Raw genomic sequence first — 26724 nt, 5'->3', positions numbered from 1 at the left:
AGACCCAGATCTAGAAGGGGCTCGTGCCTCTTTGGAAAGAGCCACAGCAATGCTGGGGGAAGAACAATTTGTGAGACAACATTTACTTTCAAGTGAAATCCACAGGATGTAACAGTTTTTAAAAAAATTCCACCATACTGGAGAGAAACAAATGGCACAAAAATGGCGTTTTCATGCCATGTTATTTTGTAAAACTCGGTAATATGCAAATATGGAAGTCAGATGTTTTGGTGGGCTTACCTCCATTGGGTATGGTGCACTGAATTCAGCTTCTCCTAAAACCCAGTCATTACTCATGGGACTATCTGCTTTCCAAAGCTCTTCATAAAAGCCATTAAAATCTCTCATGTAGATGGTGAAAACAATGCCACTTTCCTGCTGTACTTGGTAATAGAAGGACAAACAGCCGGATAGAGGGGTTGTTGTTCTAGGTGAGACTAGCTGAGCCACTTCTTGGAAATGCTTCACATAGAGGGAGTCCACATACATGTAGTGACCTAAAAATAAGAGCAATCTGTTTGTGCACAATGACATGGTTTCTACAACACAAGGGGCAATATCCAAGGGAGTAATTCTGCTAGTGCTATTGGGAACTAGGTATCAAAGAGGAGAATCCAACTAAAGTTGTGGTTGCTCAAGTGCGGTTGTGCAAGCAGTTGTGCAATTTGCTTGTATAACCCATTGTGCTACCACTTGAGCAAGCATAATGCGCTACCACTTGCACAGTGGAAATATTTGGCTGAGCTCTGCTAGTGCTACTTGAGTTTGCAGAATGACACAGTTGGATAATACCCTGAAACAGTGGTGCATACATTGGATGCATAACTTTTATAAGAAATAAATACTGAACATACAGCAATGAGCTCCTTAGAAATGCCAGGGCGAACAAGATTGACATTTTTATGCTTCTCTTTCAACTTTTTTCCTCAAGGACAGCTCTAGGTTTGAGTATGAGTTTATGTTCCTCTTGTTCAAGAATTAGAAAGATAAAGCAATCAACTGTAAGTCTTTTTTTTCTCCATTCCCTCATCTGTTGTTAGTTCATCATAATATTCATGACAGCACCTTACAAGTAATAAAATGGATTGAAAAGAGATGTTCTGAAGAAAAAATGACCTTGTTTGCACATAACATTAACCCACAGTTTATTTAACCCTTGGTTTGTTGCTCTACCCTGGATTTGTCTGGGAGATGATCAAATGAACAGTGGTTTGTTTTCTCAGTTGCTGAGTTATTTCCTTCTTCCTTTGCCTGCTTTCTCCCTTCCTCCCTTTGCCTGCTTCTTCCTTTGCCTGCTTCCTGCCCAGCAACAAACATTTTTGTGTTTGTTGCTAGGCAGGAGTTTTACAATTGTAGAAGTTATTTATTGATGTTTTTCAAATTGCTCGTTTAAGTTATTGGGACACTTGCCCTTTGGAATATGAAAGACTTGGCTTGACAACTAATGCCTCTTTTATGGCACCGGCAAATTCCTGGTTCCCTGTGAACTTGCAACACAGATTTTATGTTGACTATAATTTGATCAGGACATCTTTATTTTCCTTTATTATTATTTTTTAGTGCTAGCAATTAGTAAAACTGAAGTCAAATTATATGGAGCCAACTTGTCCAAAAAGAAATAAAAGTGTTTGCTAACGCTCATCTACGTTGCAGCATAGATGATTTAGAAATTTCTGGCCTATGTGTACTCAGCACAAAACAATAATAATATTCTGTAACCAGAAAAGCTGAGCATTACTTGCATAAATTATGTAAATTAAGAAGAACTGCACATAATTGCTTATTTTGCATTATTTATTCTGCCTTTATAAGTCATGAGGAAAGACAAGAAGCTATGCAGAGAAATGAGGCCTCTCCCCTACCCTTAAAATCCTACTGAAACTGATTATGGATTCAGAGATTTCATGAGATAATACCCCCACGCTTCTTTGCCACTACATGGAATAGAAATGTACTTTAAAAATAAAATTAAAATGGAAGGTTTTTAATTTTCAAGATATCAAAGTTTGGCCCAGAGGGAAATTTGGAACTTGGAAGCAAAGTGACTGAATTCCTCCAAATCACTTGCTGCATTCCTGAAACTTGCCTCTGGTTAATGTAGACTTTTTAAAAGTATGAAAGGCTTTTACAAGTTTGTAATAAGTTGTAATCCTTAAATTCAAGTCACATTTGGTAATAGTTTCTTATGTGTCCTGGAAGCAGCATCATATGATGTCCAACATTCTAAAGCCTCCCACTGCCTCGGTGTTTCTGAAACACATCCCCGACCCCAGTGAGCTTGTGTAGGATCCCTCGGATGGGGAGGGATCTACCCAGGGATCTACCCACCCCCATGTGTGCATGCATGCATGCACGTGTGGCTCCTACCAACACCAGATGCAGCCCATGGGGCTAAAAAGGTTGTGCACCCCTGTTGAGCACTCAACAAAGCCAAGAGAAGAAAACAGTGGGCATAGTGCCATGAGTTAAAGAGGACATGTCTAGTTTAATTTTTCCTTCTAGGGTAACTATGGAGTCTTATTTAAATATGTATTTAATGCATTTTAGTCACCTTTTTAGAGTCTTCTCAATATTTATCATTTATGTTCATTTTACTGTACTAAGGCCTGCTTCTTATGAATTATTTTATATTCAGTTTCAATGCCTCCCGAATACAAAATATAATGATATTCTGTCAGTTATGGGAAGTGCAACCCTTTTTAAATCACCCCTTTTCCTTTAAAAGACACATACATTCTGATTGGGAAAGGATAGTATTTTGGAAGGGGAGAAAACACCCCAATTTAAAGAAAATGCATTCTTTATAATTGATGTAGTATACAGTATTTGAACCGGAGTACAAAATCTCTTTATAAATAGCTCTCAGAAATCCTTCAGCTCTTGGGGGGGGGGAGGTTTACCGTTAAAAGATGCTCTTCTTTTTGGAGCAAAATAGTGGAAAACTACTCCCACTAAACTAATGCTCTACGTGGGCACAACGTCAAATAATTCCATGTGTCTGGCAATGCTGTGTCTCTTCTTATGATCTAATTCAGTAAATCATCCCCTTCAACTTTCAATGTTTGATTCATTTCATTATTTCATGCCATTGCTGTACAAAATCAAGCAAATGCTTTGTAGTTTGGAAGGATGAGAACTTTAGGATGATTTAAAAGCTGTGTCCAATTTGTGGCACTTCATTAACTCTATCATTTAAAAATGCTGAAAGAAATGTCAAAATTAATGTTTCACTGTAAAACATTTGCATTTTTGAATGAGATATAACAATAGCATTTACTGCAAAATGATGATTTTATTACAACGCTTTAAATTTCTCTCTCTACTATTTTGGATATTGTCCATCTAGCTCTGTGCCTGCAGTGAAGCATTTGAGCTGTTTTTCATAATTGTTGCTTCCAGTATTATATGACAGGTTCCTGTTAAAATTCAGGGCTGCTTCACACATCAGAATTTTATCTCTTTATGAACTATTCTCTATAAGATTAATTTTTCTAGAAGTATGTTAACGTATTTGTGTGGTCTACTCTCTGCCACCCCCTTCAGTGATAGCATTTTCTCAAGTTTAACACCCTCTAGCTATTCTAACAAAGATTTAGGAATGTTACTATTATTAAAAATAACTCAAGAGTCCCAGCCATGCACCTAAAGGTTCTCTCTGGTTTCTGACCTCTCCAGCTCTGCAGGAGAAAAACAAAGAAAACAAATGAAGAATTCTAACATAAAGGTTACATATGCTCAAGTCAAAGTCATAGCTGTAGAACTGCCTTTTTCATCAAACTCAAAAGACCACATGAAAATGAGCAAAGTCTGCTGAATGAGCAAAAGTAGCCACTGGTTTTGACATCTGCTCTAGTTTTAGAGCCAAAATGCATCTGTTGCACTCAGTCTTTCCAGTGAATAAATATAACACTTTGTGGTTTAACATCTCTGAAGAGGTCTCTAATTCAGAATTTGAGAACCCTAGTTTGCAAAACACTGAGGACACAAATTTCACCAGTAATGCAATCTTTTGTAGAAGCAATGATATATTTCCAGTTCGAGACATAATATATCACAATATTCTCATGCTCCCTATAATTTTACAGACTAGTTTCATGTCGCTTACATCAGCTCATTACAAAACTGCTCTGATCTGTGTTCAGTAGATGCATTTCTTGTAAAGAAACATACTTTTTATTGTATATGTTTTCAGCACTTTGGGGAAGAAAACAAATTAAGAGACAATTTTTATTTTTCCTCCTCTGAATGTCCAAAGAGGGGGGGAATTCTATATCTGACAACACTGGAGGGATTTACTCTTTTCGCAGAAGGGATTCTGATCCAGAAGAAGCTGCTACAGGAGGAAGGAGGAGGGTATTTTCACATATTTTCCCCCACCCAACGCTACTTAAGAGGGTCACCTGAAACATTGGAGGAGGCACTGAGGGAAGAAGAAATCAGTGAACATTGTCTTCTCTCCCCTTCCTCCAGCAGCATGATCCATGACATGTTAGCCGGCAGCTGGGCATCAGGCCAGGCTCTGCACCCTCCCTGCTATTAGCAGCCATACGCTTGGTGACTTTAAGAAAGTTTGGCTTGAGCTATGGTGGACAACTTTGCCATTAACAAAGATTACTCAGCAGCTTTGGGTCATGTAGAAAGCACTAACTATGGCATTACCTAATCAATTGAAGCTGCATATATTCAGAAAGCCCGAAGACAGGCAGGAGGAAAAATTAAATCAAACATGGGGAAAAACAGTCTTGGGGTAATTTCTTCTTATGAGTAACACCCTCCAGGTTTAAGGAAGAAAAGTTGTAATTTGTCAAGGTTTCACAACCTTGCATAGTTGGTAAACAGCTCTTCTGGAAAGAGTACACATTCCCCAGAAGCACCAACCTTTGTGTTTATTGATGGCTCTGGTAGTTGGGTGATCAACCACATTGTTTTCAACTGCAATTCTAGGAATTTTCATGCAACATTTCTGCTTTTTGTCACAATAACTATGATGCCAAAGTCTTTCTATAAACTGGATTTTTAAAAAGTGTTGTGCACTTAGTGTGCAGAATCGTGATTGGTACTAGCCATAGCTGATGGACCTAAAACATCTGGGTCCTTGCCATTGGATGCTTTGGACTCTTGGCCATCAAAGTCTTTGGCAGGAGCTCCAACTGATCAATCTTGGAGAGAAACAAACCCCAGAATCTCACCGCCCAGAGAGAATGATCTAAAGGGCACTGGCTCTGTCACTCCTCTACTGCTTATTTTGCCCAGACAAAGCGTCATCTGACTACTTTGATCCTCGCCTCCCTGCAAAAGCCTCTTTTAAAATACACATTTTTACTCTGTTGAAGAAAAACAGGAGTTTTAAAGTGCCCCAGTCTTCAGCTTCTAGCATGGGTCAACCTGAACTAGGGAAAAGTTAACTTTGAATTCCTATGCTATCTTCAGGAGACCCTTCTACACATTGTGCCCTCCTGCCCTACAGCCCCTTTTCTATGGTGGGTGGGTGTTTGCGTGAGAGTGTGCATTCAGATTTGATCTAACTGTGCACTGTATTTAGTCAGAGCCCCAGCCACTTTGTGTGGCCTGCCCTGGTGTTTCAGTGACAGGGATCGCGTCTGGGACTCCTGTGCCTAAATTCAATGCCTAGTGGTAGCGGTGTCCAGGGAGTTAAAGATGTAGTAAAGAAATTTAAACTGGAATGCAGCTTGTTCTATCCCCTTTTGTTATAGTGACTGTGTATCCAGATTATTCTGAATTCACAACCCCTCAACTTCCTAGACGGTGTCATGAGAGAGATCCACAAAAATCCGTGAGAGCCCAATAACAAGCGTGCTATAAAACACTCGTCAGATGACACTAAGACCATTGCTAGACGAGGGTTTAGCCCGGGCTGATACCCGGGCTCACCTCTGTGCGTCCAGATGACGCACAGGGGATCCCGGGGTCAGCCCAGGCTAAACCTTCCCTTGGCCCGGGATAACTGGCACCACTTTTGGCCCGGTATTTCCTCAGCCCGGGGCTGCGGAAGGTCTAGCCCATTCCACATCTTTTCCCGGCTACGCAGCTTACTCATAAGTAGCCAGGAGAAGCCGAGCGCTGTGCCCATCAGGCGGGGGGGGGGGGGAATCGCAGGGGAGAAGGAGATCAGGGCTGGGGGGAGAGATGGGGGCCAGGGGCAAAGAGCGGAGTCAGGGGACATCAGGGGGGGGAATCGTGGCCCGGGGGGAATCGGGGGCAGGGAGAGTGTGGAACCCTTTTTTTTTCAAACCTACCTTCTCGTTGATGCGCTCCTGCGCACATGGCCTCTTTAAGCTAAAAAAAAATGGCTGACGCGACAGGGCTTTCCTTTACCCCGTCATGTGTTGCGTGTAGACAGGAGTGACAGCCCGCGCTACTTCTAGCGCAGGCTGGCCCCTCCACACGCCGGGATTTAAAGGTAGGTCTAGCAAGGCCCTTAAAAGACCTGGGAAAGTTATGCTATGTGAAGTTCAAACAGGAATACTATGAATGAAACTAAAAAACTAAGAAAACAGGCCTGAAAACATTTAGTAAAAAAATTAATTCACAGTTTATTTGGAACCTATACAAAAGTACAGTTGTACTCATACATGCCATTACCATATACATCAATATTTTAGGGCAGGAGCTTCTATGGAATGCTGGCCCTTGCACGTTTTCAGGTTTTTTTTTCCAGATGAATGTCCCTTTTATGTCAAAAATGCCATTAGTTAATTCGGTTTGCCATTTCTCCTCCATCCTCTCTTTCTTCAAGCGTATTTTCTAAACCTCTATACTATGCAGTTTCAAAAAATTCAGTCATGGTGTCCTCTTATTTCAATCTGAACAAAGGTCTTTGGACATAAACATGTTTTTTTTAATTTAATACCTTTTCATAATAATAGTTACAGATTTCCTCCCCACCCCTTTCTATGTTAATGACATCTCTTGCTTACCAAATTCACTGTTAAGAGTGTGATCTCTTGGAAGGATGGATTGCGAATTTCCCATGTTTCCTCCACCAACAAACCAGTTCACGTTGGGGTTCCAGCGGTTCATAAAACCACACAGATGATTTTCCTCAAAATTACATTCTGCAGTTGCAAAAGAGTATTACTGAAGTTCTGAGAGCACAACATTCATTGCACAGCACTCCTAAACATCTGGTGCATTGGCTACAATCAGCTCATTGTATTGCTTTTTGCTGTAGTCGTTTAAATTAAATGCAAACACGACATTTCTATTTTATTCATAGAGATATCTCACAAAGCTTCAACCATACCCTCTTATCATCATATTCCCATCCACTCTGACTCATTAAACTTTCAACCAAACTATCAGTCAACACACATAATAGTAAAGAGGAAAGAAACGGCAACTAGTGGACAGGGAAGAGGAGGTGAGTCATATAGGGATTTAAATTTCAAATAGTTCCATAAACTCTAGACACATGCTGTCCAATCTGGTACTAACATCTGTTAAGTGCCAGATGCACCAAGACCACCCTATCTCAAGAGATCCTCTGTCCAGGTCCCTATATCTGGAGGCTTTACTGCAGTGCTGCAAAGTAAGTTGTTTGGCTACCAATAGTGTATCAGGATTTTTCAGTCTACGCATAGCTACAGATCTTGTCATCAGTAATGAATAGAAGCAAACCTACACATTCACATAAGCTCTGACCTTCATTATTTCACAAACAGAGCTGGAATTGAAACCACATTTCCCAGGTCCCCCCAGCTCTAGATTCTTAACTGGACAACCTGACAAATGTGGCTAAGGGCACAATTCTATGCATGTTTAGACAGAAAAAAAAGTCCCAGCAACTGTCTAAACAGGAGGAATTGAGGTCTGATACTACAATCTAATATATTTCTTAGCAGATGTAAGTTTCACTGAGTTCAATGGGGCTTGCTCTCAGGTAAGTGGATATAGGACTGCAGCCTTGGGAGAAAGTCCCAATGAACTCAATGAGGCTTACTTCTTAGTAGGCATGTACAGAATTGCACTATAAATACGCTATTCCACTAAGTCAAAACAGTACTCAAATCTGACTTACTTCAATCATGAGCAGGAGGGTGCTAGTGTATTCATGTCCTAATTGTGGGTTTCCCACAGGCAGCTGATTGGCCACTGTGTTAACAGAATGCTAGATTAGATATGCCTTTGGTCTGATCCTGCATGACAGTAATGTTTTTATAAATAAAGCCAGTGTGGTGTAATGGTTAAAGTGTTGGACTGGAAGTCAGGAGATCCGGGTTCTAGTCCCCATTCAGCCATGAAGCTCACTGAGTGACTTTGAGCCAGTCACAGACTCTCAGCCCAACCCACCTCACAGGGTTGTTGCTGTGAGGATAAAAATGGAGAGGAGGAGGTTTATGTAAACCACCTTGGGTTCCTTGGAGGAAAAAAGGTGGGAATATAAATGCAATAAGTAAATAAATAATCTGGCAAAACTGACCACTGCTTTGGAGCGCCCGTATGTTCTGCTGCAGAACTCTCTAGCATTTGCACATGCACAAACCAATTACATTACCAGAACACACCAGCTGCTAAAGGCTTTTGTGCAGATGCCAATCTATGCGGATTAGTCCTTCCCTGCCTCTCTTTTGGCTTGTGTGCCCCTGACATGCTCCAAGGTGTAGAGTCTACTACACAATCAAATTGCACTGGTATGGTTGCTATGTCCTGAGTGTTTTACTGTAGCAACATTAAACAGGTGCATAAGAAGTGCCCTGATGCTGGAACAGACCGAGGGTCCATCTAGTCCAGCACTCTGTTCACACAGTGGCCCACCAGCCATCGGCCAGGGATGAACAAGCAGGACATGGTGCAACAGCACCTTCCTGCCCATGTTCCCCAGCAACTGGTGCACACAGGCTTACTGCCTCAAATACTGGAGATAGCACTCAACCATCAGGGCTAGTAGCCGTTGATAGCCTTTGCCTCCAGGAATTTATCCAACCCCCTTTTAAAGCCATCCAGATTGGTGGCCATCACTACATCTTGTGGTAGTGACTTCCATAATTTAACTACGTCAAAAAACATCATACCAGTATTATAAACATGTCTTGTTGCAGTACTCAGAAGACTCAGGCAGGATCTACACTACTGCTTTATAGTGGTACTGAAGTGTACTGACAACTGTTGGGGGCCATGACACGTCTACACCAAGCAGAATATAACACTATGAAAGTGGTATGAAAGTGATATGTGGCATGTGTCGAAAGCAGTAGTGTAGATCCTGCCTCCATATACCGCTTTCATACCACTTTCATAGTGCTATATCCTGCTTGGTGTAGATTTGGCCTTGGCACAGGTCTCGATCCGCCAGGACAGACTATGAAGAACTGGCAGTTGCAAGAAAGCCAGCGCTGCAGCAATGTGCTCCTCCTGCTTTTGCCTGCTGCAGGATTGCTGCTTGTGATCCTGAAACTCTAATTCCTCCATTCCAATGCAGAGCCCTTCTGACTATTTGGGCTGCTGCCTCTTCTCAGGGATGGAAATGGCTATTAATCAGGCCACCATAATCAGATGAAGATGTATATGTAAAACATGCATCACTTACTCAGGTTAAAATTAATACAATATTTTGACTTTATTGTGGAGTTTTAAAACAGCATTGCTATAATAAACTACAATTTAAAAAATCAATATAAATGTTATACTAATCTGAACTAACGTTCCTATTTCAAGTAGTTTCACAATTAAATACCAAATTCATAGATGTTAACTAGAGGTAATTATTACAAAAGCTACCTACCTATACAGTAGCCAGTAGTTATTCTAATTTCAAAAATTGCTATGCTGGCAAAAATATCTCTTCCCAATACACCTTCTAGTATAATCTACAAAATAAGCCAAAAACAGAAGAAAGTAAATACTCATATTTTTCACAGAATTGTTACCATGAAAAAAAAATAGTTGCATGGAGATGTCTCCATTTTGTGCCAGACTACTATGACCCTCCTTCTTGCAGGGTTCTATGGATGAATGGGCTAGAAGTGGCAGTGCCTTATGGCTCTAGCAAAGAGAGAGAGAAACCCAAAATCAGAGGTGGACAACCTCTGGAGGTCTGCCCCCCCTGCCCCATGGGCCGCACTGTTCCCCCACCCCCTGCATGTGCCAATTTTTTAAAGATAACATCCGTAGTGGCTACAGGGCACTCTGTAGCAGGTGCGCTATAGCAGCTACCAAGCACTAAGAGTCAACATTAGCTTGTAGAGGAACTAATTTTGATTCTTTTGGCACTTGGTTGCCACTACAGATACTATTTAAATATATAAACTGAATTTAGAGGGCAGTGTGGGCAGCAGAGGTTGCATGTAGCCCACGTGTTGTCCATTGCCCACTCCTGCCCTGAATGTATGGCCAGAGAGAGAATGAGAACCGTCACTGTGCTCTGTGCTCATGGTTTCACAAGCATTTCACATATTAATGTATCATACCTGAAACCACCACCTGCTCCATTTATTTTAAGATTTAAAATCAGCCAAAAAAGGTAACTCCAAATGCAGTCAATTACAGAAACATTTGTAGTTTTTATACAGCTCTGTAAACAAGGTCAACATGGGAAAGAACCCTGTCTGTATTCCAGTGAATAAGCTATAAATTTCCACTAGATTTTCTTTGATGGTTACTGCAACTTCCTGATCAGTTTTGCTAAGAAAAACATGAGATGCAATCCAACAATTGGCTGTAGCTCTTTTCACTGTGACACAATGAATGCAAGGGAGGGGTGGCAGGCCCCACCAATATGCACACCTTAATTAGAGTATCTGTAGCTACTCCCCACATATAAAACTGTGTACATCTAGGCTCCCTGCAGATGATCTAATGAATGTGTATATGTTGAGGGTGCAGCTCCGGATGCCTGAAAATGGATACAGTTGTTCCAGATGTTTAAGGCACTATGTCTTCATGGGAAGGGAGATAAACACAACCAAGAAGTCAAGGTATACATGCATTTCCCTGGAGCTCTTTATCCATTTATCAACAACTATCATGCTCTTGTATGAATAAGTAAAGTAATTTAACCCAAAGAAGTCCCTATCAAATCTTAGCCTTATTCATGTTTGGATATAGTTTACATATAGCCTTTCCCAGTCTGGTGCCCTCCAGATGTTTTGAACTTCAGTTCCCATCAGCCTCAGCTAGCATGGCAAATGGCCAGGAATTCTGGAAGTTGTGGTTCAAAGCCTCTAGAGGGCACCAGCATGGAAAGTCTGATATACATGATTGAAAGCCTACAGAAGTAGATGCAATGACTTGTTCCAAAGTTATGCTTACCTTGTATTTGTTTGTACTGTTTCTTATATCTAGACTGGCTATAAGCCAGCTCTCTGAGCGTTCTGTTGTTGTCCAAAGCAACTGATCAAAGCTTTCACCTTCTACCCTAAGGTACAGATTTAAGGTAGTAGGATCTATTGGCAACTCTGAAGATGCTGCAATCTGATATATAAGTCTAATACAGCTCCACTCTTCTGTATAGAGTTCAGGACTAAGCAATGCAGCCGTGTCGCCATGTGTTCCCTGTGAGGTGTCCACAGAAATGTAATGACCTGGAAATTCGCAAACAAAATTGGATTGTTAACTGGAAAAAAATGTGACATTTACCACTGTAGCCTTCTCCAACATGGTACCCTCCAGATGTTTTTGATTAGACCTCCCATCAGCCCCAGAAAGCATTGCCAATGGGAATTGTAGTCCAAGACATTTATTTATTTATTTGTTTATTTATTTATTTCATTTCATTTCTATACCACCCATAGTCAATGCTCTCTGGGTGGTTCCCAACAGTTCAAACCATGAAATATAGCAACATATAAGCAATCCATTTACAAGTTTAAAACTACAGTATAAAACCAGCGTAAAAACCAGAAGCAGTGTAAAGATCTAAAACTACAATAAAATATTTAAAAGTAAAAATTTAAAATGCCTGGGAGAATAAAAAGGTCTTTACCTGGCACCAAAAAAGTAAGTGCCAGGCAAACATCTCTGGGGAGGACATTCCACAACTGGGGTGGCACAACTGAAAGGGCAACTGAAAAGACATCTAAAGGGCACCATGTTGGAGATGGCTGCATTAGATTATGTGCTGCATTCCCCTTCCACACCCCCGCTTTAAAAAAGAATTGGAGAAATTCTAGAGACAAAACTGGGAAACATAGGCATGTACCCTTCATACATGATGCTTCCATATAACTTAAGAAACAATAGTATTTACCATGTTTATAATTCCAATTCTAATAAGCAGTGAGTCCCACTGAGCTTACTGGGGATTCCTTCTCTGTAAACACGCTCATGATTACACTGCATGAGTAACATCAGAAGAGGTCCAAGTCAAAAGGGAGCCGGGAGTCAGTAGTTTGATGAATAAACTATACATCTATAATGATTTCTTCACTCATTGTGTTCTCTTTCCAATACAATTAGGGCAATGAGTCACTGGGGAGAACATACATCCTACACCAAAGGGCAACATGCTGTATCGTTTTCTGGCAGAAATCCCTTTCAGGACAATTGCCAGCTAGCACAGTTCGTTTTAGAATTTCCCCTCCAGGCTGTTGTGAAGATTGCCAAAATCAAGCAAAGAATCAAGGAATACTCAGCACAGCAAGGAATCAAATTAGCAGTACAGAACTTTGAAAGATGACCAACAAAACATTTTTAGTTTGATCGTTCTCAAAATAAATATTTAAGAATGCAGCTTGTCAGAATGGAACTCTCCACACAATTGGGCTGGTATTTACTTGCTATTTACTGTGTAATCTGTACAGCACCATGTACATTGATGGTGCTATATAAATAAATAATAATAATAATAATAATGGTAGAAGGAAAGCTTTCCCACAGATACAGGCATGATCAGCCCAATGCATTTTGCTGCCAGAGGCAAAGTACAAGATAGTGCCCCCTCCAATTCCATGTACAAAAGACAACTGGGATGTCAGTTGAATCTTTCGTCAACATTGGCAATGGGAAAGATAAATGGCAAATACAGATTTTTATTTCTAAATAGACTTCTAAAAGCGCATGCTAATGTCTTTATGAGTATACATAATCAGGTAACATTCAATTTAAAACAAGACTTCCAAAATAATCTTGCTTTTACCCAAGATCAACATATGATTATCAAAGTAACATATACTTCAAAGTGCATACTGCAATTGTAGGTTAGAATTAGTCCTATTTTTGTTTGGGACATATGAGAAAACTTCCTTAGACACCAACCCTGACATTCCACATTTTTGGTACATTTACAGCAGCACTACAGGCTGGATTATATCTAAGTGGAGACCTCAAATAAGCAAGTGGAAGGATTAAATGTTTTGCTTATTTATAAGCAGTCTAGCACCCATCTATCCTCCTCTTCTTTCCTTCCATATAGGGCCATATTCTTCCCCAAAATGTCATCTGGGGTCTTCTCCTAAGTAAAAATTAAAGCCACTATAGAGTTGATTTGATTAAATTTTTCCATCCCAAAAATACAATATGCACTACTTCTCAATAAAAGGGCACATTTAATTGGGATTAAGCAATACCATTTATCTCTCTAGCTATGGTAAATGCAGGTGATTTTTGTTGCTTTACAGTTATGTTAAATGGACAAAAACTTTATTCCATGTAGAGATAGTGTTGCTGCATACACTACTAACACAAATTATGTTGAACTAGCACAAGGGATGTCTAGCTTAACACCAGTAGTGTCAGTTTGCATGATGGGATTCCCCAAAAACCCTGTCACACAAGCCAATGCAACTGGCATTGCACTAGACGTCCTTACACTAGTGAAAACATCGTTTGCGTTGGCAGTATGACACCATATGGTACCTTTCCTCTTTCATACTCATTGTGTGAAAACTGGCAAATACAACTCAACAGTTGTTTATCTAGGGGGTACTCCCCACACAACATGTTAATAATCAACCATGGTGTTGATTAGGATCAGCATTGAGTTGACTATTAGTCCACACTGAGTTGACTCACTCATCCCTTGCCTTCTCTCCCCCCATAGTCCTCCCACTAGTATCCTCTCAGCCATTGCTGCTGAAAATCTATCCTGCCAGCTGGACTAGAGCGGCACCCACTGCTTTGACCACTCTTGCCTTGTGATTCTGTGGCTGATGAAATAATCAACGGTGGCCAAGGATATAAGCAACAGTGCCCTCCACACAGCATGATAACCCATAACCAACCATCGACTATTTAAACCACCATTGGGTATCATGTTGTCTAAACCCACTCACGATCTACAAGGGCTGAGTGATCATTTTTGTGCATCATACAATCAAGTACATTTGCTAAATGTATCTAAACTAACAGAACAATAATTGTTTCACAGAATTGCAATACATTGTGTTACATCACCATCTGTGTGATATTATTAGAACGATCAGCTAAGCATGTGATGCACCTGCCAAAGCATTAAATCTCTTACTAAAAGTATTGGAATAGAAATGCATTTCAAGACATGTGGCACTAAGGACAGCTTCCATCTGGAGGTTAATAGTAGCTATGGGTGGGGGACGATTTTCAGCATGGCTGTGCTGGGTTGGGAAAGGTTTTTTAAAAATACTTCCCCTGCATACCATAGTTCCAATCTTGATCATGCACACACTCTGTCTGTTACTTAGTGGGGGAAACAAAACACATTTTGTTTCCTACATTTAACATCATATGAAGTTTGGCCCTGTGCTGAGGTCCATGTATGGAATGGACTGAATGCATACTTCCATCTTTCAAAGAAAGCAGATTTGGACCTGTTCAAAGTACCTGGATGGAAACTAAGTACCCCATATATGCCACTGTAATCTGCTTGCTGGATGAGTGGGATACAAACATAATTAGTAATTATTATTAATGCATTCTTACAGATCATGCTAAACATCAAGTCCTAGGTATTTAAAACTATAATCCCAGAACTTGTTCTAAACTTGAGTTTAATCTGGTTCAGATATAACAACAAACATGGTTTGATTACCCCATGAATTGTTGCCTTACCCAGAGTTAACCCACAATTTGGGTGCCAGACAACTGAGCAAACCATTGGTTATTTGGTCAATTCCTCGGTTGTTTGACATTGTGTGGCACAGAGCGGTAAAGCAGCAGTTTCTGCAGCTGAAACTCTCCCCACGGCCTGAGTTCGATCCCAGCAGAAGCTGGTTTCAGGCAGCCGGCTCAGGTCAACTCAGCCTTCCATCCTCCCGAGGTCAGTAAAATGAGTACCCAGTTAGCTGGGGGAAAGGTAATCACAGCTGGGGAAGGCAACGGCAAACCACCCCGCTATAAGGCCTGCCAAGAAAATGTCAGCGAAAGCTGGCGTCCTTCCAAGAGTCAGTAATGACTCAGTGCTTGCACGAGAGTTTCCTTTCCTTTTTTCCTTGGTTCCCTCCCCTTTCAGCCCTTTCTTTCCTATCCCAAATGCCTTTGCAACTCTGTAGTACTGGCATGTAGAGCACCTGGATTTTTAACTGCTCTTGCTTGCCACCTCTGTAGCCTGGTGAAACAACCCATAAACAATCCACAGTTCTGGGTTCGCACATAACAACCTAATTTATTTATTGTATTTCTATACCACTCAATAGCCGAAGCGCTCTGAGTGGTTTACAAAATTAATTCAACCTATGGTTGAAACAACTAAGTTCTCAACCCAACAACAAACCATGGGTTCTCTTTATGGGTTGTTTGTGGTTAACAACCCTAGTTAACCCGTAGTTCCAGGTTCGTTATATTGACAACCCACAATTCAGAAATCGATAGGCCCTGTTTACATGTAACAATAACCCATTGGTTTAAAAACAATGAGTTGTCATGCACAAGTGTTGCCTGCAGAATGCCGACCGCTTTTGCTTTGCTGCATAACCCACAATCTGCTCCTTTGAAGGTTGCTCAGCACGAAATGCAACCCCAGACCACTGGGTTGTTAAGAGGCTAAACAACACAGCTGTTAACCCAAGAACAAACTATGGGTTACCTTGGGTTGTTTAGCCCCTAAACAACCGAGCGGTCTAGGTTTGCATGTCATATGTCACAACCTACAAAGAAGCTGATTGTGGTTTATACTGCATACAAAATTTAATGCATACGAAAGCAACAATCAAGACAACATTGTTGTACCAAAACAGTAGTGTAGAGCCAAAAAGTATTGGTAGTTCAAGAATTTGGAAAGAGAACCTCAAAAGTATCACTGCCTAGACCTACGCATTGAAGACCACATGCTGAACACCAAAATGACTTCAATAGGGTTTCTCACACAACTAAAGTTTACACAGTATCAGATCTCAAAAAATTATAAAGTTGACTTAAATTGCTGAGACATAAATACTAAGAAAATTAATTCCTGTTTGTAATTTAAATTTCCATTGGTATGCATACGTTAGATTTTAGTTCTCCAAGCGTGTTTGTTTAATAGAATATATTTTAAAATGATTAGGTCATAGTTGTTGTTTTTAAAGGCATACACAAAATGCTATATTTGTACAACACAGTCTATTTTAAAAAATAACTATCATCAGTGTTTTGAAATCCAAAGCTCAATCAAGCATGAAGCATAAATTTAATTAGCATTATGGCATTGGGTGCTTCCAGACAGATGGCTTCTGGCCCTGCCAGTCAAAAGACATTGTGCAGCTATTCCATCTCTCTCTCCTTAAAAGATTTTCTGTGGTAAGAAAAAGGATGAAAGAGGTGATGGGAAAACACAGGAAGGATACAAATGGAAGATGACAACATTTGGATGCCCTGTAAAATTCCATGAATCAGGCAGGATGATTGCACAATAAAAGCCTCATCTGGAAGCACCCCTACTCTTAACTTTTAAAAATCAAAGTAAGTAGGAAACCACAAATCTATCAGCAATCTGAAGAGAAAAATGCCAGATATCACTGTTTTTAATTTGTTTTATTGGCTATCACAAAAAAGAGCACAAAACATTTGGTAAAACTAACATTGCCTACAAACTCATACTGATGTAAATATTTGGAACTATAACCACCAAGATGTTCCAGGTTTTTGGCCTCTGAATGGGGAAGCTATTCTGTTAAGCCAAAAGCACTGCAGTTAGCAAATAAAAAAAGAGAGGAATCATGAGAAGGAGGGGAGAAGACTTTCAAAGCTGCTTTGAAATCAACAGGAGTAACGGCTGGTTCACGAATCAGATTTCCTTACATGCATGCAGCTACCAACTTCCCCCCTCAGCCATGCATGTGGAGAAACATTAGGGCAAGAATTAATTATATTAATGCTTTTGCTTGTAGTAAACACAGTTCCAAAGCTACTCTAAGATTCATTCATTTCAGTGGCATTAAAGCATGCCTAAAAAAAATTCATCGCATCCAATGCCTTAATTTACCTCTTAAAGGAATATTAGAACTTGACTATTACACTTCCCCCTAGTAATTCAGTTAAATCAAGAAGTGCTGCTGTCTTTTCCTTAGTTACACTTAAGCCCATGTACTTAAGTCCCTACCATGCATTAGTGAGAAGCAAACTCAGTCTTCTACTTTGGGGAGGAGGACATTTTTTTGGCTGTTGGAGAAAGGAAAGAATTAAACAACTTTTCAGCTGCAGCAGCAGAGAGCTCCATCTCTACATCAATAAAAAGTGTTTTGTAAATGGTGAAAAATAGAATAGGTGATAGCTGGTGTTATCAGTGTAGTAAGACAGTGTTTAAAAACTTTCACAATGGAGTATATTTTAACAAGGTTCATTCTATATATATATATATATATATATATATATATATATATATATCACATTCTACATCATTTACAGGGGGAGAAGGAGAAGAAAAATTTCTTACAAAACCATAAATCTGGTTCCCAATAGTAATTAAAGGCTGCCATTTCTGAAAATAACCACATAGCCTTGATTGTCCATTTCTTCAATTAACCAAATCCATGGGTTTATCACCTTCAAGGGCCTTTAAAGGTCACTCTTTTATGGTGGGCATAGACTTATAATTTCCAGCAGCGAGCAAGAAAAGTGGTTTCTGCAAGGGAGTTAACATCCCTATTGTCTTATTAGCATATTTTATTGAATTATTTAAGATAATTGTTAAGGCATTCAATATCTAGGATCTTACCTGTCATCTGAAAAAATACCCAAGTCATATTCTGGGTACTTCTGGACAAATACTTCTGGACTTTAGGGAAGTTCAGCATACATGGTAAAAATCTCCATCCTGAGTCATACATTTCCAGCATCTAATAGTATTAACTTAAAATATCTACTTAATCTTTGCAGAGTCATATACTATTTGTAACTTACATTGGGTCACTTATGTACATTGATGGTGCTATATAAATAAATAAATAATAATAAGTCCAGCAGGGTTCCATCAGGGCCAGAGGCAAGGGATGTGGTCACAACAAAACAGAGGTTCCAGCAAGACAGGGTCCAGAGGAACAGGCTACAGCAGATCCAAGAGATCACATTGCTGTGGCAAAGACTAGAGCAGAAAGGCTGGTCCTATATAGCCCTTACCCTAGCTGCTCCCAGCTGATCCACATCAGCCCCCATGGAGTACTGCTGGCAAAGGGCCTGAGTCCAGCGAGCACTCTACAGCAGAACAGCTCCTGACAGTGGACCTGGGTCCTGCGAATACTCTGCACTAGCACAGATCCTGACAGACGGAGATGTATTTTTCCTCAATTACTTTGAAAGTGTGGTGCTCCAGCCATGTTGCACTTGGTGGCTGTGCCCATTCTACTGTGAGAATTCTACATTCTCAGTGCTCATTCTACTAAGTGGGACCCTAGATTTCTGTCACAAACTCTTTTCCTGAATGCACCATTGTTCTGGAGAAATTTTTAAAAAGGCAAACAACCTTTTTAAAAAAATTTTAAACAACCTTTTTAAAAAATTTTAAAAAGGCAAACAACCTTGAGAGCTCTGGGGAGCATTTTTGCTCCCCAGACACATACATACATACACACACACACATTCCATGGACTGCACATATACACACACCTACAGGTGCTGGGGAGAAATGGCATCCATAGCAGCTACAGAGCACCAGAAGGGTTGATATGAGCTTGTTTGCAAGCCAATTTTTACTCTTTTGACATTCTATAGGTGCTACAGATGCCTTTTCTGCTCTGCCCCCATTTTTTTAAACCAAATTCAGTACATTTGGGGTGGAGTGGGGGGCACAACAGGGGAGGAGTAGGGGCAGGATTACATATGGCCCACAGGCCAGATCTTGCCCACCCCTGACTTAAGTGCCTGCTCATAGTTTAGTCGGTCCTAGTAAAGGTGTAAGCAATGAAGTTCAGAGCAGCTGCCCAGTATGTCATGTCAAGTGGTTCAGGGAGGAGAGCTAAGGGTGGTGAATTGTTGTTGTTTATTCGTTCAGTCGCTTCCAACTCTTCGTGACTTCATGGACCAGCCCACGCCAGAGCTTTCTGTCAGCCGTTGCCACCCCTAGCTCCCCCAAGGTCAAGTCTGTCACCTCCAGAATATCATCCATCCATCTTGCCCTTGGTCGGCCCCTCTTCCTTTTGCCTTCCACTTTCCCTAGCATCAGCCTCTTCTCCAGGGTATCCTGTCTTCTCATTATGTGGCCAAAGTACTTCAGTTTTGCCTTTAGTATCATTCCCTCAAGTGAGCAGGCTGGCTTTATTTCCTGGAGTATGGACTGGTTTGATCTTCTTGCAGTCCAAGGCACTCTCAGAATTTTCCTCCAACACCACAGTTCAAAAACATCTATCTTCCATCGCTCAGCTTTCCTTAAGGTCCAGCTCTCGCAGCCATAGGTTACTATGGGGAATACCATTGCTTTAACTATGCGGACCTTTGTTGTCAGTGTGGTGTCTCTGCTCTTAACTATTTTATCAAGATTTGTCATTGCTCTCCTCCCAAGAAGTAAACGTCTTCTGATTTCCTGGCTGCAGTCAGCGTCTGCAGTAATCTTTGCACCCAGAAATACAAAGTCTGTCACTGCCTCCACATTTTCTCCCTCTATTCGCCAGTTATCAATCAAGCTAGTTGCCCTAATCTTGGTTTTTTTGAGGTTTAACTGCAACCCAGCTTTTGCACTTTCTTCTTTCACCTTTGTCATAAGGCTCCTCAGCTCCTCCTCGCTTTCAGCCATCAAAGTGGTGTCATCTGCATATCTGAGATTGTTAATGTTTCTTCCTGCGATTTTAACTCCAGCCTTGGATTTGTCAAGCCCAGCACATCGCATGATGTGTTCTGCATACAAGTTAAATAGATAAGGCGAGAGTATACAACCCTGCCGTACTCCTTTCCCAATCTTAAACCAGTCCGTTGTTCCGTGGTCTGTTCTTACCGTTGCTACTTGTTCGTTATACAGATTCCTCAGGAGGCAAACAAGATGACTTGGTATCCCCATACCACCAAGAACTTGCCACAGTTTGTTATGATCCACACAGTCAAAGACTTTAGAATAGTCAATAAAACAGAAATAGATGTTTTTCTGGAACTCCCTGGCTTTCTCCATTATCCAGCAGATATTGGCAGTTTGGTCTCTAGTTCCTCTGCCTTTTCTAAACCCAGCTTGTACATCTGGCAATTCTCACTTTGCCATTATTTCTCCATTATTTGCCATTATTTCTCACCATCTGTAGAATGGGACAATATTTTTAACTCCACTGGACTACAGTGGGGATGGATAAAATCAGGGTTATTAAGCACTTCACATATTTAAAGTGCTCTGTTCATAATAAAATGGTATGAACGTTCTTTGTAATCATATAAAAATTATGGCCATGTGAATTTTCCACTTAAATTGGCACACTTTGCTGTAAACCAGCTTAGTTCTATTTATTTAATTGCAGCGAAACGTTGATGTGAGCATTTAAAAGGTATGTGGATTGCAAATAATAGTCCAGGTTACAGAAATGTTAATGGGACTGTTGGAATTTATCCTCCTATATATTTTGCAGGTTCACTATTTCTTCTAAACAATTGAGTGGAAACATGAAAGTGTCTTTTAAAATCAGTAACAGAATGTTCCCTAAATGTAGTTACTTTGGTGCTTATTTTAAAATAAATGTTAAGCCAGGATTGTTATGATAGTAACTTCTATTTTAATATGGTCTTTGTACTACAATTGTCTTATATGGTCATGATGACAAAGAGAAGGCTGGAAATATCCTAAAATTAAGTGTCAGTGTCAAGACTTTCTTTTTCTTGCTATCATCTCTTTTTTAATGATTTTATACACAATCACTGGGTCAATGCATTTCACAGACAGAAATTATACATGAAGTGAACCTAGTTCACTATTATCTACATTGCCAGGCACAAATTCTTCAGGGTTTCAGCCAAGCGTCTTTTTCAGTCGTATTTGCAAATGCTAGGAAGCGAAGCATGCACTCCACCAATGAGCTATGGCCCTTCCCCATAAAAGGGCAAGGCAACAAACTAGGAACATGGGACATTCCCATGCAGATATGCTCCTTGGATAATTGCATGGCTAACATATAAGCTTGTAGGCCATGCCCAGAGTTCCATGTTGTTACTCCAAATCCCTGAATAATTTTTACTATTCACTGAATGTTAGTCCTTTTGTAATACTTGGACTACAGCTGGATCATCTAAACCAGATTTAATACTAAGTGACCAGAGAAGTGTGAATTCTCCAGAGACATTGGCACTTCAAAGAATAGTACCAACACTCAAAAAATGCTGGAGTTCCCAGCAAAGTGCCCATCGGTACCAATGATGCCTGCCTGGCTCCTCGCCCCTCCTAATTTATATATGGAAGGCTGGTAGGTTAAGAAGACCATAGGCCTGCTCCAGGATCTTCTACCATCAACTGTCCCATGGGAAGAATTACAGGTTAGAGGAAGATAGGTGAGGATGACTCACAGGGCAGGCCCTAGGATAAATAGCACTCTGATCAAGGAGCAGCTATGCCCATCCTCTCCAGTAGTCAGTATTGCAGGGCCACCCAGAGGATTTATGGGGTGTGGGTGCAGGTGTGATGTCCATGAAGAATGACATTGTCCCAAATCTTGCAATGTCGTTTACTGTGCGACAGTGGCTGTGTTTTTTTAATGTACTGTCTGCACTGAACTATGGTGGCACAAAGCAAATGTCTGTAAACTTTCTCTCAACGTTCTACAAGATGTTTGGGTACTAACTACAAAAATAATCTTCTGTCAATTAGCCCTAAAGTAGGTTTCTTTTTCAAGTTCCACTCTGTCATTTGTGCTAGTTAAATATCAGTGGAACACAGTTTCGCTTTGAGGCAATGTTACGAGCACTTAGCACTTCAAATACTGTAAACACTATAAGCACTATATAAATAATAATAAAATAAAGCCAAAAGGTATAAGAGGTCAGCAGAATACTTTTTTATGTATAGCTCTTCTTTATTATTTTTTATTATTATTTTAAAGCTAAGGCAACAGATATTCTAAATTAAAAACATAGGAATTGCCACAAAACAAAAAAATATTATAAAAAATATTTTAAGTAAAATCTATGCTAGTTCTGCTGTGCTGCATAATGCATTACCACTGCTCAGAATGCAGTGTTTTGAACTTTGGCTTGTGCAAACTGTAACACGATGGTTGAGAGATCACGGTTTGAGCTAAGTAGGTCTCAATGGACATCACACCTGCACTAGGCCCCATAAATCCTCTGGGTGGCCGTGCAAAACTGACTACAGGGAGAGGGGGCACCAAAGGCACTCCTTACGCAGGGCATTATTTACACTAGGGCCAGCCCTGGCTGTCTTTGAATGGTGGGTTGTTGTTGAATTGTAGGTTGTTCCTATGTGTGAACCTTGCATTATGGTTTAACTATGGATTGTTAACCAATAGTTAAACTACAGTGCAGGGTTCACACATAACAGCAACCCATATTTCAAGGACAATACTCAAACCATACTTTGGATTGTTGTGACGTGCAAACCAAGTCAGAGAATTTCCCTTACAGAATTCTTTCTGGTGGTATGCAAATATATTTCAATTTAATCCATTAAAAACCAGGTGATTAATCAAGTCAATTTTATTTTATCAGCCTGACCAGCTTTGTTCCTGGTTAAACCCCAAGACATTATTCCAAAAGGTCATTGATGTCAGCACTATGAGTCCGAGGAAGGGAAAAAGCATCTTTCAACATAATTTAATATTTGTAAATATTATCTTGTTCCCAAACATTTCACAAGAGGCAGCAGGAACAGTCCCAATGTGCTCTCCCAAGCCTGGCAAAGAGCAAACAGATAATGCTTCTCTCTCCCTTTCTTTCTTTGTTGTTCCATTAGCATAGGGGGTCCAATATCTAACTCTCATTGCTTATCTCCCAACTTGGGGTTACCATCAATCAATACTGCCATCAAACAGGAACGGACTTTGATGCTACTGGAGATCTAATTGTTTTAGTTTAGAGAACTAAATATCCCTCAAACTCTTTGTTATAGGGTGCAGTTTATACATACTTAGAATAAAATGAGAATAAATAAGATAATGTAGGGGGATTCCACACGTCGTACTGAGGGCGCTTCCATGCGCCCCCTGTGCGCACCCAAAGCGATCGTGTAGCTTGCCTGTTCGAAGAGACGAGGAAGAGGCATCCTTGCCGCCGCCGCCACCCACCTATCTCCTCGCCGGCCGGGTCGGAGAGCTCGGCCTTCCGCTGAGCTCTCCGACCCGGCTGGCGAGGAGGTAGGTGGGTGGCGGCGGCAAGGACGCCTCTTCCTCGTCTCTTCCAGGCAAGCTACACGATCGCTTTGGGTGCGCACTGGGGGCACATGGAAGCGCCCTCAGTACGATGTGTGGAATCCCCCTTTGTGTTGTCATTCTTTGTCTATATTTAGGTTCTCCGCTAGAATGAGCCAATACAAGTACTTAAATTAGTAAGAATAGTACTCCACAATTAATTATGTGTTTCTAAGAGAACCAAGAGACAATAAACTCCAGACACAATGAAAGCATCAGAACCTTCCTTTAAAAATTCCCATTAAAACCACCTCCTGCATGTGTGTGGTGAAAACCAATGCAAAAAGAGCAAAGGGGAAGCCATAGAGTTATTTATGTTATCCAGGAAATTCAATGTTAGTTACAACAGTAGGAAAAACCAACACAAGAGCCAATTATGCCTTCTGTTCAAGAAGCAATGAAATCATACAAGTTGCTGTGGTGGATTCCATGTCTAAACTAATCACACTTGTTATGGAGCGGAGCATTAGCTCCAAAAAGGAATAATGAACAAGACACCACACTGAATAGCGTTTCTGTATTTGTAAAAATCCCGAACTGCCTGTTTAAAGGATGAACTTGTCTTTTTCTTTAGCCCTTTCAAATGACCACACACAGGCCAAAGGACACATTCCGTTCTTTGAAGTATTCTGCTTGCCACCCTTGCCCTGATCTTTGCAGTAGGATTTCTCAATGATATGTATTAGGAATAAGTCTGCTATACATGTCTGAATACACACATATAGCATGTATAGCGTTGCATTTTGAATGTTCAGCTGGTCCTGTGACAAATTTCCCAAGGTAGACACATTAAGAAAGAATAAATTGGGGAGAGGGTGGGGGTTGCTCTCTGATCATTTCATTTTAGATACATCTTAAGTCTCACCAGCCTTCTATGTTCATTGTATTTATATGAGGGTATTTATAAGATTTGGGTCTGAATAATAACTAGAGTCCCCATATTTCACACTTGACTGACATTTACTGAAATTTTAGCCAGGTCAGCTTGTGCCTGTTTTCACTATTAGCTGAGCCAGATTCCCAGCTTTCATTTTTTTTAATACAGTTTAGCCCTTGTAGAAGTAGATATATGAGGCAAAATGTGCAGGCACTATCTGCCCATTTTTTTGTTTGAGACACACGCTCACTCCCACCTTTCAGTATTTTTAGCCAATGAGTGATGTCACAGCTCCAATTATCATTTAAAGCAGCACTGATAGCCATAAACCAGCCTTCCCCAACATGCTACCCCACAGTTGTTTGGACTTCAACTCCCAGCAGCCCAGCAAGCATGGTCAGGAATGCTGAAAGTTGTCATCCAAAACATCTGGTGGGCACCAGGTTGGGAATGGCTGCCATAAACAAATGTAGAGTGATACAGCCAATGTTTCAAGAAGTGACTTCATGGTTCATTTTAAAATCCTTATTTATTTGTATAAGGGACCACCTGTCTTGTTATGAATCTGCCTGAGTATTAACATCTGCCTTTTTAACACCTGCAGAGTGTATTTGTCAGGCACATGTGAAAGTGCTTTCTCCTGTGTGGAACCCAAACTATGCAATGTGCTTCCTCAAGAACTATGATAGGCCCCAAATTCCTTGATCTTTACAAAGGGTGCAGAGATGCATCTTTTCAATTTAGCCTTATATGAGTTTGTTAATTAAAAAATGTTTTAGTGTTTTTAATGTTTTCAACATTCTTGTTTTTATAAATTGCTGTACACCGCCTGGACAGCTTTTTAGCAGATAGGGCAGTATTTATTATGTTAATAATACATTTATTAAATTCCTTGGTGACACCATCACTTATTATTGTTGTTGTTGTTGTTGGGTTTTTTGGAGTACTCTGGAATATTTTTGTTACAGTGAACAACACATGTTCGAAATTCACAAAGGAACTTATGAAGAGAACTCTAAGTTGCCCTTAAATTTCGAACTCTTCAGTAACTATAATCGTTGTTGAAGAACTTGTGCCTTTAAGGACATTCACTGAGCTGTTGCAAATGGAAACCCAATTACTATGGTTCATGGATTTTCTGATATTTAGACTTGCACGTTTCTCAGTACTGGACTTTTGGAGGCAAAGAATCTATTGATTAAGATTACATTTTTAATCTAGAGATTTATCAATATAAGGCAACAATTGAGGTGAGGTGAATGAAGGCAGTTACTTTGCCTCCAAAAGCAATCCATTAGAGCCACCCTGGGTCATATTTGCCAAACTAAACATGTAATAAAATAGCAACATATTCTAGAAGAAAAGCAAGCATTAAAATAGCTGGCATATAATTATTATTATTATTTATTACATTTATATACTGCTCCATAGCCGAAGCTCTCTGGGCAGTTTACAAAAGTTTAAAACAGTGAACATATTGTAAGAGGCCAAGAGAAGGCAAATGGTGGGAATTCCAGCAGCAACATTTTAATACAAGTACTGTTTCAAAGATGGTATGGGAAATTGCCTTTTCAAGTAGGGAAGATGGCTTTCTGCAAAGGATAGCTGAGAATACTCCTTGAGGTTCTACATTTAATGCTTATAGTGAGCTCACAGCAGCCATGCTGACACCAAAAGAGGTGCCACCGATGTGGAAGCAGTGTGGTTGGATTTGTCTTGGGTGTGTCTCACAAGCTTCCACCACCAGATCTTATGAGGAGCAGCAACAGGTTGCAGAGGGAGCTTGTCTAGGGGAGCTGGCATACATCTCCAAAGCTGAGTAACTCAGACCTTTCCACTCCCCTCCCACCAGCCTCCTCTCTTTCACTGGAGCAAAGGGGGGGGATGTGTGACTAGCAACCTCAGCCCACCACAACAGTGAGCACATGTATTACTAGTCTGGCTGCTGGGTTGGTTGGTTCTTTCTTTCTTTAGGCTAGAGTCCAAATGGATAGAGTTAATGTTGCGATACTCAATTGGAAATTAAGGGGAAAATACCTCTTGCTATTTTGAGCTACTCTTTCTGATTTAGAGTGTAATCACACAGGGGGAAATCGTGTTTCCTTACTGTCACTTCTCTGTCCACACATTTGTCCGTCATTACTTCCCCTTTTGAAAGAGGAAGTAAACAACATG

General features: G+C 40.5%; 1 protein-coding gene across 2 annotated transcripts in view; it reads right to left on the bottom strand.

Moving 5' to 3' along the window:
- Nucleotides 1-26724, bottom strand: part of MAMDC2 (MAM domain containing 2) — a 55467-nt gene that overhangs the window by 21384 nt on the left and 7359 nt on the right. For both annotated transcript variants that reach the window (XM_063128561.1, XM_063128562.1), the window contains exons 3-6: nt 11269-11540; nt 9743-9827; nt 6939-7076; nt 241-497 (exon numbers count right to left, since the gene is read on the bottom strand). In XM_063128561.1, coding sequence (XP_062984631.1) covers nt 241-497; nt 6939-7076; nt 9743-9827; nt 11269-11540 — 752 coding nt within the window. The remainder of the gene's footprint in view (nt 1-240; nt 498-6938; nt 7077-9742; nt 9828-11268; nt 11541-26724) is intronic.

The sequence above is a fragment of the Elgaria multicarinata genome, chromosome 6 (genome assembly GCF_023053635.1).
Source record: "Elgaria multicarinata webbii isolate HBS135686 ecotype San Diego chromosome 6, rElgMul1.1.pri, whole genome shotgun sequence".
NCBI lineage: Eukaryota > Metazoa > Chordata > Lepidosauria > Squamata > Anguidae > Elgaria > Elgaria multicarinata.
The sequence above is the reverse complement of the archived record's forward strand: the minus strand, read 5'-3'. Positions and strand labels throughout refer to the sequence as shown.